The sequence below is a fragment of the Eupeodes corollae genome, chromosome 1, assembly GCF_945859685.1.
Source record: "Eupeodes corollae chromosome 1, idEupCoro1.1, whole genome shotgun sequence".
NCBI lineage: Eukaryota > Metazoa > Arthropoda > Insecta > Diptera > Syrphidae > Eupeodes > Eupeodes corollae.
The window spans coordinates 154682476-154696027 of NC_079147.1; the positions used below are offsets into that span (position 1 = coordinate 154682476).

Below are 13552 nucleotides of genomic sequence, written 5' to 3' on the forward strand. Positions count from 1 at the left end.
GATTTTCAGGCTTCCTAAAACTTTTTGCCAAAAACTCGGTTTTGTGTTTGATGTGAAAAGCCTATTACGCATTGTTTATACAAATAAAAATAAATTAGATGGGGCAATAGGCCGTAGAGAACTAGGGCCTAGTGACTTACAAGTCGCAGCCAATGCTGTGTGCGAGTAATGTTGTCAGGCATGAAGGTGACCTACAGTTTTAAGCCGAATCAAAACGGCTAATTTGGGAAAGCACTTTTCATGACAAGAATTACTCTTGGATAATTTGTCAAATCCTCGCAAGACGAAGTACCCGTGAAAAAAATTAGATGGCACAGCCAGGGATCCAACTCGAGATCTGGCATGACAGTCTAACGCACTAACCACGGGCACGCACATGCCACGGGTACTACGCATTGTTTATACCCTACGGTAGTTAAACCGATTTTACTGTACAGTGTGTCACTATGGCGAATTGCCTTAGAGAAAGCTATAAATTGTGAAGAGTATATGTATACTTTTTGTTTATAAAATGTTTGTTTACCTTTCTCCATTGTCGATAAATTATTTTTACTCAAGAGTCGGAGCCACCAAATAACAGTTTTGAAAATACGTACTCAAGGGATGTGTTGAAAAAGTATTGTTTTTTTTAATGTAAAGTTGAATACGAGTTCAAGTTAATGTGTACATGCAGGTCCAGTCAGAATAGAGTTTAGTATGAATTGAAAATTGAAATGACATAAAAGTGCCTGTCCACATTAAATTTGTAATGTTAGGCGCAACCAGTGAGACAGGTAGATTATATGTGAGTCAAAAAGAGAGAGATGGGTAGATTACAGCCCAAATGCAAACAATATTCTTGGATTCAACATGAAAGATTTTGTATTGTATGTGTGAAAAATAGATATATTTCAAGGGCGTGAGATAGGGATGTGCAGATTGATTTTCTCTTCATCGTATGTATGTAGACAGGCACTAAAAGCCAAAATAGCCAAAAGAAGGGTGTGAAGGGAGATTTTGTCCTTCCCCGTTAGCCCGTCTTGCCTACAAGCTCCCAGTTGCTGGCAACTCAATTTACCTGTGTGAAAGGGGACAAATTAAAGCGAAACATTCAGCGTCACTATTTAACTTTCTCTTCTCAAAATAAACTTACCTACATTGCTAACTGACGCGAAGCGAATCAGGGCGAATCATTCACAATGATAACAAAAATGACAAATAAAAAAATTCCGCGTCGGCGAATGTGCCACTTTCGCGTTGGTTTAGGAGAGCCTTTAAACCCGACCAATGATGAAAGTTTTGTTTTCGCATCAAATGTTTTACTTTGGTTTTGGGCGAGTCCTAACACACATCACGCGTCAATAAATTTAGAGATAGCACTGTGATTATTGATGATTTTTGGGTGATGTCAAGTAGTCAACGGTTCGAAAATTTACGTTGACAGTCTAATCGTAGATTAATATTTTAAACCAATTTATCTTTATTCTAGTACTACGAACGCATCCCCAAATAATAAAATCCTGCCAAACAAAATATTTCTGGAACTGGATGAAGTGTCATTCTATTCCAAGCATTCCAAAACTTTATCTGCACTATTTATATGCACTATTTTGACTGACTTATTTATCCGCACTATTTATTTGTTGTTGTTTAGTGCGTAAGATGTTGCTGTGCTGCGTATAAATTTACCAATAAAAACGCCTAAAATAAAAAAAGACCAACGTTCAGTATAAGCAGATCGGTTTGTACTACCCCGTCTGCGGCACTGCCGCAAGTTTTGTTTGGGGTGTTAAGATGCTTTCTTGAAACCGTTATAAAAACAACATCCTTAAAGGCAACCACAGGCAATGAGTTATGGAACGCATTTTTTGGCAAAAATTGCTTGAATGCGAATCAAACCGAACGGACGACGCTTATAACACTAAATTTACTTAACCCAATATGACATTTAACCGACGAACAATTTATGTCTAATGAAATTTCTTGGGCAGAATTTGTCAGAAGGGGAATTTATTTTATTCTCTCGTGAGTGCAGTATTGGAACAACAATAATTGGTGACAATTGACAATTGGCAGTTTTGGTCAAAGTTGGGAAAAGACCTAATAACTGTGTGGCCAAAATGTTCACACGACTTGAAGGGGATTTTTTGTATTTATTTTATAGTTGTATGTTTCTAACCAATCAAAATGAGTTGACTTTACTATTGAATGTGTCAAAAAATTGATATAACTTTCAAGTTCAAAAATACAAAGAATTTGGGGTTTTTGACAGTTGACATTATTATTATGTGTAATATTTAATTGCTTAATTTTAATTGCAACTTGTAATTATGTTTAAAAAATTCCCCACATTTTTACGTTGAAATTTAGCCTATTTTAGGCATACGCTTTTATTTTTAGTTTTATTTTTTAAAGCCAACATGAATCTACTTAAAAAAGTTAAACTTGAGTAAACTAACAAAAACTGCACTCATGTAAACGCCGAAAACATCTATTCTTAATTCCGAAATAAATTCACCCTGTATGAGAAAAAACATCCGCTGTAAGCAAACGCTTCAAATCGATTGTTTTCTAAACATTGTTCCGAATGTCACTTTGGCAAAGAAGAAAAAAGCAGAATCAAGCAAAATAACAAGCAAAGCGTCACACAAAAGGGATTTCCATTGCATAATTTGTTTATATTTTTTTAAAAATTCACTCTAAATATTGTCCCATAAACAAACTCCTACCCATTTCTATTGTTATTTCTCAATTGCCGGCAATTGTTTATTAATAAATTAAAAAAACATCCCACGCGGTAAAGCTTGCAGCAAAACCAAAATCAAACTTGAATATGCAATTTTCTTTGTTGATGTGTGAATCGTCGTCGTCAGTTTTATAAATTTGGAGCAAATCGCGAGTATTTTTTTTTTTCGTGTTAAATTTAAACAAGCTTTAAATGAAAACATATGAAATGCATAATCCTGTGATCAAATTGAATCTCCAAATACACACGCTCCCCGAAGAAATGTAAGAAAATCCCTCTAAAGGTTTTATTTTTTGGTGCCGAATTTTGTGTAAGTGGCGGGAGTGCAAATTAAAAAAAAAAAGCTTTGAAGTCATCAGAATTTTACAAAATCCTCTTCGATTGAAAAAGTAACCTGTAATGGCTGGATACAGGTGTGTAAGTTACTTCGACTTGTGCCGGCTGTGCACCTCAAGCGCCGATTCCAAAATAAGCATTTTCTCAATCGAGGGAAAACGCAAAAATTTAAGCAAAAAGATTTCCGAGTGCACCACAATAGATGTAAGTACATATAAAGAGCTTTGCAGTCAGTAACTAGTTGTTGTTATCCTTGTAAATTTTATACTTATAAGAAATAAAAACCCACTTAAATAGACTTTTTAAAAGATTTAAATAATGTTTATCTTTTATGTTTATGGTTTTGTATGCCAGCAACAAATTTTCTAAGTTTTGCAGTTAAATGTGCCTGTGTCGTTTTGAGATTATACTTTAGGTAGTCCGAGAGTGATTTTATTTGATAGAAAGTGGAAAACATATGGGCTAGTTCAGACTCTTAGGTTTTTTGCAAATCTATTATCTCAGGGTGATACGAATAAATTGGAGGGCCTAAGAAACATCGGGTTCTTCGAAATACATAGAGGAGTTGCTTAAAAACTAAGCGTCTCCTTTCATTTGATATGAATAACATTTCAAATTGAGCGCCTCGTCTTCAAAACATGTGATGTTCTCAAAAAAAGGTTTAGAAAGAGCATTTTGGTCGTCCTATTACCCATCAATGAGATATACATTAATACGAGTATGTCGTTGGAAAGCTTAGGTCTAATACATCACTTTTTTGTATGGACACAAAGCTGTGACCCATGAGTCTAGGGCAGCTTGATTTGATGAATAGACCCCAAAATCAAGGAACTTTTATACCAACTCAAATTCGTCTTTGTAAAGGTTTTTCCAATAAGGATTTTAAAATCTTTTTTTGAATAAAAAGAAAACCTTACTAGATATTAAAAAAAAAAATGTATTAAAGAAGAATGACACAATTTTTGCTTTTGCAGCGGTCTATGCGTTGGACCCAATTATCAATGACTTGGTCACACACGGCCGCTATTTTTCGTTCAATATTATCTCTGCACTCTTTAAACTTAAGTAGCCCAAAAAATAGTCTAGAGCACGAAGGAAGCGGTGAATCGACTAGCAAATTTCTTGATAATACGGCCATCGAACATACTCTTCAATAAATGCGATTGTAAGGTGTCATTTGTGGCTTGTTGCACCAAACTGTTGAAACCACATATTCTCCAAGTTAATTTTTTTTCAATTCGGGACAAAAATAATCGGGAATCATGGGGTGATAATGTTGGCTTCGGCGAAAAAATATGAGCGAATAGCGCCGAACGCGGTTAAACCGCAACAAACAGTTATTTTTTGTAGATGAAGTGTTGATTCATGAAGAAAATGTGAATTTTTCCTTATTGACGAACCTATTGAGGCAAAAGTAAAGACAAAATTAACATTGCGATAAAATTCAACATTTAGGCGATTTCTTCGCCAGAACCCAATCGGAGAATATGTATCGTTTTAAGTGGTCCATTGGTCTTAATTTTTGAGTCAAGTTGATCTTCGTTGGGTGTAAATAAAGATTCTTAAGCAAAATTCGTCTCAATGTGGTTTGAGAAAGCCGTGGAATTGACTGATTTTTATCGTTTGCAGTAAATTTTTTTGACACTTTGACACTCCATTTGTTAGCTCTTTAGAGAAAGTAAATCTCTCCGCCAATTCAACGCTGACAGTGAGTGTTATGACTCCACCTATACTTGAGCGAGTTAACGATTCTATGGGGCAAATCTTTTCTGGCACTCGTACTGTGGCAAGAGTCCTAAGAGATCTAAACACACATAAATCCGCTGGTCCGGATGGTATCCCCGCTATTGTTCTGAAGAGGTGTTTTTCAACGCTGGCAAAACCACTGCTTTTTTATCTGTCCTACTCCTAGGTCTCGTTCAGAGGGGATGGAAAACCGCATTTGTCCAGCCTATTCCCAAAAAAGGCGAATCTTTCTCACCCTCTAATTACCGACCGATTGTACTTACGTCCCATCATTCCAAGGTAATGGAAACGCTGATCAATTTTCAGCTTAAGAAATATCTCGAGGATCGAAAGCTTCTTAATGACCGACAATACGGCTTTCGTAGCAATAGGGCCACTGGTGATCTCATGGTTCATCTCAACGAACAGTGGAAAAAATCTTTACATTGTTTTGGAGAAAGTAAGATTATTGCACTTGATATTTCAAAAGTTTTTGATAGGGTTTGGCATCAGGCTCTCTTATAAAAAATGCGTTCTTCCGGTTTTCAGGAACCCCTTTTTCATTGGATTAGTAATTACCTTTCGAATCGTTCAATACAAGTGTATTGGTTGGATTCAAATCTGAAAACCGCAAACTAAATGCTGGTGTGCCCAAGGGCTCTGTTCTATCTCCAAAACTCTTTCTCATTTTCATTTGCAACTTCTAATCCAATACATTGTTTCGCTGACGATAATACTCTTAGCTTTTCATATTCGTTTTCAGATTCACATCCGTCTTCTTCGGATGTGGAACTGAAACGACAAAATATGATGAGCTAAACAGCATTGTACAATGGGGAATAGGAAACCGCGTGGAATTTAATTCTTCGAAAACCCAATGCTGTCTTGTATCGTTAAAGCAAGATATACCCTCTTTGCCATTATCCATAGATGGCATTTGCATCGAGGAGACTGAACATCTCCATATTCTCGGTATGTGTATCACCAACCACCTTTTGTGGAACGATCACATACGCGATGTAGTCAAAAATGCCACAAGATATTTGGATTTTCTAAGTCGATGCCAGAAGTTTTTCTCCCCCTTTGATCTGGCTGTTATCTACAAGACTTATATACGTCCAAGGCTTGAGTATACCTCCCATATCTGGGCTGGTGCTCCTGCAACTTACTTAAGCCTCTTGGACAGTATTGAACGTAGAGCATTTAGATTAATTCGTAATATTACCATCATAAGACCATTTACGTCGCTTTTACAGTTATTTTAATGGTTTATGCTCTAGAAAAATAGCCAGTTCCATTCCTCCCCTTAAACAGATCAACCGTAACACTCGTGCTTCTAGAAATGCTCATTAATATACCCTCGAGCCCAACTTCGGTCGTACTGTCAAGTACAGAGATTCGTTCTTTACCCGTACTATGCGAATGGGGAATGCCTTGCCACACTCTGTCTTTCCCAGCCATTGCAGTATTTAGAAATTCAAAACCAATGTGCACCGACATCTCTTTTCAACCCCTCTCTCCCTTTCCTAGTGCTCACACTGTGTCTACATAATAAGGGTAGGATTATTCCTTTGAGTGTGCGCTTATTATAAAAAACAAACAAAAAAACTCAAATTTGTCATTACCTGTCTACAAGGGCGAGAACTACGATGAACATTTAGGAGTTAACGCACTTAAAGTTGCAGTCCGAATTGTTAGAAAATTTGTATACATTGTAGACGTTAGTCGTTCGTTGACAAAGTCAATTCATCGAAGAGTGAAAAAGTGCTTTCACAAGGTGCTTTAACAAGTTGCTATAAGAAAACCCTTTATATTCAAATGTGCAAAGCATTTTTATTATTTATTATTGCTTACTTAGGTAAGTCTACCAATGAAGCTAAAAATCTTGTTCTGATATTGGAAAAACAATTAAGTTGGAAACCTAATATTCTGGAAAGAGTTAAAAAAGCTACAGTAACTCTTTTCCTTTGCAAGAAAGCCATAGGAAGCAAATGGGGTTTTCAACCTCGCATAACCTATTCGCTACACACATCGGTCATCCGACCAATTCTTATGTACGAGTTTGCAGTATGGTGGACTGCACTGGAGAAAGTGACATACTATGACAAACTCAGCAGAGTCCAACGCACTGCTTGTCTCTGCATAAGCGGGGCATTGAGAACCACACCCTCAGCAGCGTTAGACACTCTTCTCCACCTGACACCCCTCGACATCTTCAACAAACAAAGGGCAGCGAGTACAGCTATAAGACTCAACGCCTCATCTAAATGGACCTGTTTGGTAATATACCATAGACTACACAATTCTAAAACCACAATGTGGAAAAAACTTCCAAGTATTCATTCCATCCAGAAATGAATGGGACGACAAAAAACTCCTAGATGACAAAAGCATCCATTTTTATACAGATGGATCCAAGACAAATGAGGGAGTTGGTAGTGGTGTGTACTCAGAAAAGCTTGATCTAAGCATCTCATTCCGCCTCCATAATCATTGTAGCGTCTTATAGGCGGAAATTTTAGCGAAAAAAAGAGGTTCTCTCCTGGCTAAGAGAAACCGTGATATCAACTTCTGATATTCGCATCTTCTCTAACAGTCAGGCTGCTATTAAATCTCTTGACGGTGTCTCAACCAAATCGTAAACGGCCCTCGATTGTCGATCGTCTCTTATGGAGAGGACGCAGCAATTTAACATTCACCTTTGTTGGGTGCCGGGCCACAGAGACATCACAGGAAATTGTAGAGCCGATGAATTCGCTAAAAATTGAACCGTCATGCCTATTTAACCTGGGTGGAGATAGGTATACCGATAGCTACATGTAAACTTCTGCTAAAAGAAACAGCTTTTGCGATAACACACTCTAGGTGGCACAATTTACCAACATACGCAGCCACAAAACTCATATGGCCTTCACTGGACATAAAGCGCTCTAAAGACTTGTCATCTCAAAGCAGACTTCATATTGGCTCCCTAATAGGTGTCCTTACGTTACACTGTCTTATACACGCAATACGACTAAGTGTAGCCTCAAATGACTGCTGCAGGAGCTGTATGGACGAGGAAGAAGAGGAAACAATCTCTCACCTTCTCTGCACTTGCCCTGCTCTTTCACTAAGACGCAAACTTCATCTGTGAGACTACTCTTTTAATAATCCCAGTGAACTAGCTAAAAAAGATATCAAATATCTTCTTCGCTTTATAAAAAGCTCAAAATAGCACGACTAGTTAGAAGTAATTCTCTAGATTCATGTGGTATCACAATGGGGCTTTTCTTTTGGACTAAGTGCGTGGATTCTGAATCCGCAGCCACTTTAACCTAACCTAACCTAGGTAAGCCAACACCCATTGTTTAAGACAACAAACATTTCTCGTAAATTGGTACACTTCATACTGTGTAATCTTTTTCATATGTCTCGACACAGGTTTCATATATTTATGGCCATTTTGGAAAGGGTTTCAGCCTGAGAACATAGTTCGCTTTAAAAAAAATGATTCTTCTAGCCTGATCAGCGAATTTAGTCTCTATAAATATTCATATGAATTATCTGGAGATACGAGCTCGTAAGAGCACCTCAACCTAAAGATATACTCGTAGCCCTAGTGACACAAGAACGGAATCTCCTTTTTTACGATTTTGGACTTTGTGTGCGACCTTTTCTAAAAAATACCATTCTATATTGTGACAAAAAATTGTACATGTAAGTAAGGTAGTTACCTTATCAGTGTACCAGTTGATGGCATTTGTTTCCAATCTCATACCGGCTCCATTGCAACCTAACTTGTTTTACATTTTTTTTCTGAAGTTACACCTTTTGATTCTGCCATCTGTTAGAATTTACCGCATTAAATTTCTGACGGAATAATTTTGAAGTTTCATCTAGATTATTGTAAACTAAACTTGATAATGTTTATCAGTTCATTACGAAAAACATTCATTAAATGATATTTATTATGATTCGTATTAACAAAATTGGTTTCAAACAATATATTCCGTGGTCTCTGGTTTTGAATTCATAGATTACTTCAGCTTTAAAATGTTCATGTTTCGTTACCACGTAGTCCATCAAAGTATAAGAATTTTGGAAACCTTCTGTTGGTTCCAATGCAATTTGTTCAAAAGAAACATTTGAAAAGATATCACAAATCCGCTTTTTGTACGTACTGATTGAAAACCAAGCAATTTTGAAATCATCCATTATACTACAAAACACAACTCAACAATACCTAGCAATGTTGCTGGATAAAAATTAATACTCCCCCATTACGAGAGGACTATACTTTTTTATCTGACAAAAGTTTCTTAGCTTTATTTAAGAGTCCTTTATGCTTGACGTTAAATGATTTTTTAACACTATCATTTCCAATTGGTTTAAATTTGTTTTCATTCCGCAAAGGAACTTTACCTAAGATATCAATTGCTAATACACATAATTTTATGGCCGGAATAAGAAGATTTTAACGTTTGCTTACTTACTTAAGGTGGCGCTACAGTCCAGGCGGACCTGGGCCTCAACCAACATGCGTCTACAGCCAGCTCGGTCCTTAGCAAGCTGTCTCCAGTTTCAAACCCCAAGTTAGTTGAGGTCTTCACCCATTTGCGTGCGCCACCTAAGTCGCGATCTTCCTCTACTAGAGTGTTGATGTCCATTTGCTCTACATGACCCAGCCATCTAAGCCGTTGGACTTTTCTGTTAACTAGATCATTGTCACTGTACAGCCCGTACAGTTCGTCGTTATATCTTCTACTCCATTCTCCATCTATATAAACGGGACCAAAAATGAACCGAAGAATTTTTCTCTCGAAGCATACTTAGATGCTCTCATCTTTCTGACAGGCTCCATGCCTCAGCGCCATAAATGAGAACCTGGTTGATGACTGTCTTATAAATGTTGATTTTAGATGCTCGAGAGAGGACTTGAGGACTACTCAATTGCCTTCTAAGTCCAAAGAAGCAGCGATTTGCAAGAGTTATTTTTCGTTTGATTTCAACGCTAGTGTCGTTGTCTGTGTTAATGCCTAGGTACAAAAAGTCCTCAACTACCTCAAAGTAAAGCTTTCCATGGTGATGTTTTGTCCAAGACGTCGTTGTACAATGTCCTTTTTTGATGACAACATATACTTGGTCTTGACCTCATTGACCAATAAACCCATCTTCTTCGCTTCCGTCGCAATGCTCAAAAACGCTCCACTGACATCACGCTTTGATCTTCTAATTATGTCAATATCATCTGCGTATCTGAGTAATTAGATGGACCTTTGGAAGATTGTGCCTCTAGTGTTGATGGTTGAGTTTTGCAGAATTCTTTCCAGAACGATATTAAAAACGTCGCATGACAGTGCATCGCTTTGTCTAAAACCTTTTTTGACATCAAATGCATCGGTAAAATCTTTTCCGACCTTCATAGAGCAGCGTGCATTCTGCACAAACGGATAAGTTTGACAGGGATGCCAAAAATAGACATTGCCCTGTAGAGCTCTTCCCTATAGATGCTGTCAAACGCGGCTTTAAAATCGATAAATAGGTGGTGGGTATCGATTTGAAGTTCCTGGTTTTTTTTTCAAGATCTGCCGCAGTATGAATATCTGGTCGATAGCGGACTTTCCTGGTCACATTGATAAGGACCTATCATGTTGTTGACGAACGGCTTCACACGTTCACATAATACGGCAGAGAGGATCTTATATGTAATGTTAAGGAGACTGACTCCTCTGTAGTTGGCGCAATTTAGAGGATCTCCTTTCTTATGTATCGGGCATACTATGCTGAGATTCCACTCATCGGGCATGCTTTCTTCCGACCATATTTTGCAGATGAGTTGGTGCATGTAAAATTTATGAACCTCATTCCTGTTGTGACATCCCTCTATCTCCTCGATCGCGCGCTTCTCATGCTCGCTTTTTTTCCATCTAAGAAGCCGATGTTCCTCTCTCCTCTTCTGCTGGTAGAGCTCGCGAGCAGCTCTAGTCCTTTTGTGCAGCACCGTTTTGTATGCCTCTTATTTCACTGCGTGCGCTTGCCGGCATTCGTCGTCAAACCAGGGGTTTCGCTGTGGTGGCCGAGTGAAACCTAGCACTTCAGAGTCGGCATCTCTGATGGCTGCAAGGCAATGTTGCCACTGGTTTTCAATGCTTAATGCAGGCAGCATAGGACTCCTTAAGAGGTTATTAGAAACTTGATCGGAAAAGGACATGGCAGTCTCTTGCGATTGTAACCGTCTAACGTCGAATCTTCTCACAGTACTTCCTTGTTTTGCCTTCAATCTTGATATCCGTAGACGTACCTTGGCTACAACGAGGTAGTGGTCCGAGTCAATGTTGGCCGCTCGGAATGTTCGGATATCCTGTATACTGGAGAAGTGTCGTGCGTCGATCGCAATGTGGTCAATCTGGTTGACGGTTGATTGATCAGGAAAGATTTCAATGTCCCCTTGTGGATATTGAGGTGTGTAAACTGCGTACTAGCTACCAGAACGTCTCGCTACGCAGCAAAATCGATCAACCTGAATCCGTTGTCGGAGGTGGTGTCGTGCAGGCTGTATCTCCGGATTATGCCACCAAAGATGTCTTCTCTTCCTAGCGTGGCATTAAAATCTCCTAAGACAATTTTAATGTCATAGCCAGGGCACTGCTCATATGTCTTGCCCAAGAGCTCGAAGAATATGTCTTTGGTGTCTTCATTTTCTCCTCTGTTGGGGCATGCGCGCCTATTATATGTTGGCAAATTTAGCCTTGATGCGGATTGTCGTGATGCGCTCGCTCACACTGTTGAAACCTAAGACTTTTTGCCTGAGTCTAGTTCCAACAACAAATCCACACCCAAATAGACGCTGTCTTTGTTCTCGGTAGCAGTCGCCGTAGTATATATCGCAGTCTTTTACTTTGCGTTTGCCTGGTCCATCCCATCGCACTTCTTGGATAGTGGTAATATCTGCCTTGCAGCAGTTTAGGGCTTCCGCTAATTGTTCGGCTGCACGTGGTCTGTTAAGGGACCTAACATTTCACGTACAGATCCAAAGTTCGTTGTCCTTATTTCGTTTGCGTGGGTTGTCAACAGTGAATCCGTCCATATCCGAGGCTTGTTGGTGCTTCGAAACTTAAGGTATTTTTACGTGGCCAGGAAGTCACCCCGACGGCACAACCCCCAACCTGGAGGGCCAGATCCTTAGTATAAGTCCAAGGAAGGGGAGCCGGATAAACCGCTCCTTACAGGCCGAATATGTCGAAGAAGCCCTATAAGGTAAAACCAAAGAAATATTGCATTACATTACATACTACTCAGTACCTAAATGTAGAGAGTAGAGAACACAGCACCATGAGCGACTAGATTATGTAAGGTGATAACAACACAAGACAGAAGGACAGAAGAGAAAGAACAGAAGTCAGAAAGAACACATGACAACAGCACGCAGTAGGTTTCGAGACGGTCGTCCATCTGTCTACTAACCTAACCTACTAATCATTGACTAAGCCGTTGCCTCTAAATAAATATGTATCGAAAGCCAGGCAGCAATCAAAACCATATCCGCCACTGTCACAAATTCAAAACTCGTAAAACAATACCGTATTGAGTTTTGTTTACTCAGCGAAACTAACACGGTTGGGTACCCTTCGTTGGGTCCCACGACCCACGGCACTATGACGGAAATGAAAACTCAGACAAATTAGGCCAAACAAGTTTAAATGCTCATCCTAGCCATATTATACCAATGTTTTACAAGCGACTAGACCAATTAAATGGGCTTGTCGACCAATGATTCATTGAAATTGCAAACAACAGGTGAATGCGAAAGCCTAGCAAAAAATATTTAAAAAATACTTTCTCGGCTTCCTATGCGACGTCTTATCCTTGCACTGTGCACCCTGATTCGTAGCTTTTTAAAAAAAAAGTTCCTTACTTATACCTCGGTAGTTGTTGAAACGATTTATTTGCATATCTTACAAAAAACTATATTTCAAATCATTTGTTATATGTAATAATGTAAAATGTTAATATTTTAATATTGTTTGTATTAATTTTCTTAATAGGTGGATGAAAAGGATCGCCTGCCGAAAGTCGTTTGTACCCCGTGTTTGCATAAACTTGAAACGCTTTCAGATTTTCGAATAACATGTATAAATTCTCAAACTATGTTAAATAATTGCCTTGCATCGGCAACAATAAATAATGGTGGAAAAGTTTATATCAAAGATTCACTAAAAGCTGGACAACAAGTTGCAACTAAGACACCAAAAGAAATTCCCTTAGAACAATTTACACAGGGTGGAACCGATTTTTTAAGTTCTATTATACAGGCCGTTGGAATACAGGTGATATATAAAAGAATTTATTTTTACAAAATGTATTTCAGTTATAATTCATTTTATTTATCTTTTTTTTATGTAGCAAAATGATCAAAATGATGATAATAAAACACAAATACTCCATCAGTATACATTGACATTAGATAAGGGAAGTATGAAGACTGATCAGATTGAGTACAAACTTGAAGAATGCCCAATCATAACCCCACCACAACCGCAGCAGCAACAGCAACAGCCACAACTGCAGCTGCAGCAACAACAACAAACTCACACCGAGAAACAGTCGAAGCATAAGTATGTTTGAATTAAATATTTGATTTCCTTTTTAACTACGACTCACTACAACCAAGAAAATAAATTAATTAGGTGGCGTAACAGTCCATTGACAACTAGGGCCTAATGACTTACAACCCTCAATCATTCCTGTGTACGAGTAATGTTGTCAGGGATGGAGGGGACCTAC

At 38.4% G+C, this 13552-nt stretch overlaps 1 protein-coding gene across 2 annotated transcripts in view; it reads left to right on the top strand.

Annotated features, from left to right (window-relative positions):
- The first annotated feature begins 2591 nt into the window (after window positions 1-2591).
- LOC129941032 (putative mediator of RNA polymerase II transcription subunit 26) overlaps window positions 2592-13552 on the top strand; it is a 36332-nt gene continuing 25371 nt past the window's right edge. For both annotated transcript variants that reach the window (XM_056049575.1, XM_056049574.1), the window contains exons 1-3: window positions 2592-3265; window positions 12814-13095; window positions 13172-13383. In XM_056049575.1, the coding sequence (XP_055905550.1) occupies window positions 3125-3265; window positions 12814-13095; window positions 13172-13383 (635 nt within the window). In that variant the 5' untranslated portion in view covers window positions 2592-3124. The remainder of the gene's footprint in view (window positions 3266-12813; window positions 13096-13171; window positions 13384-13552) is intronic.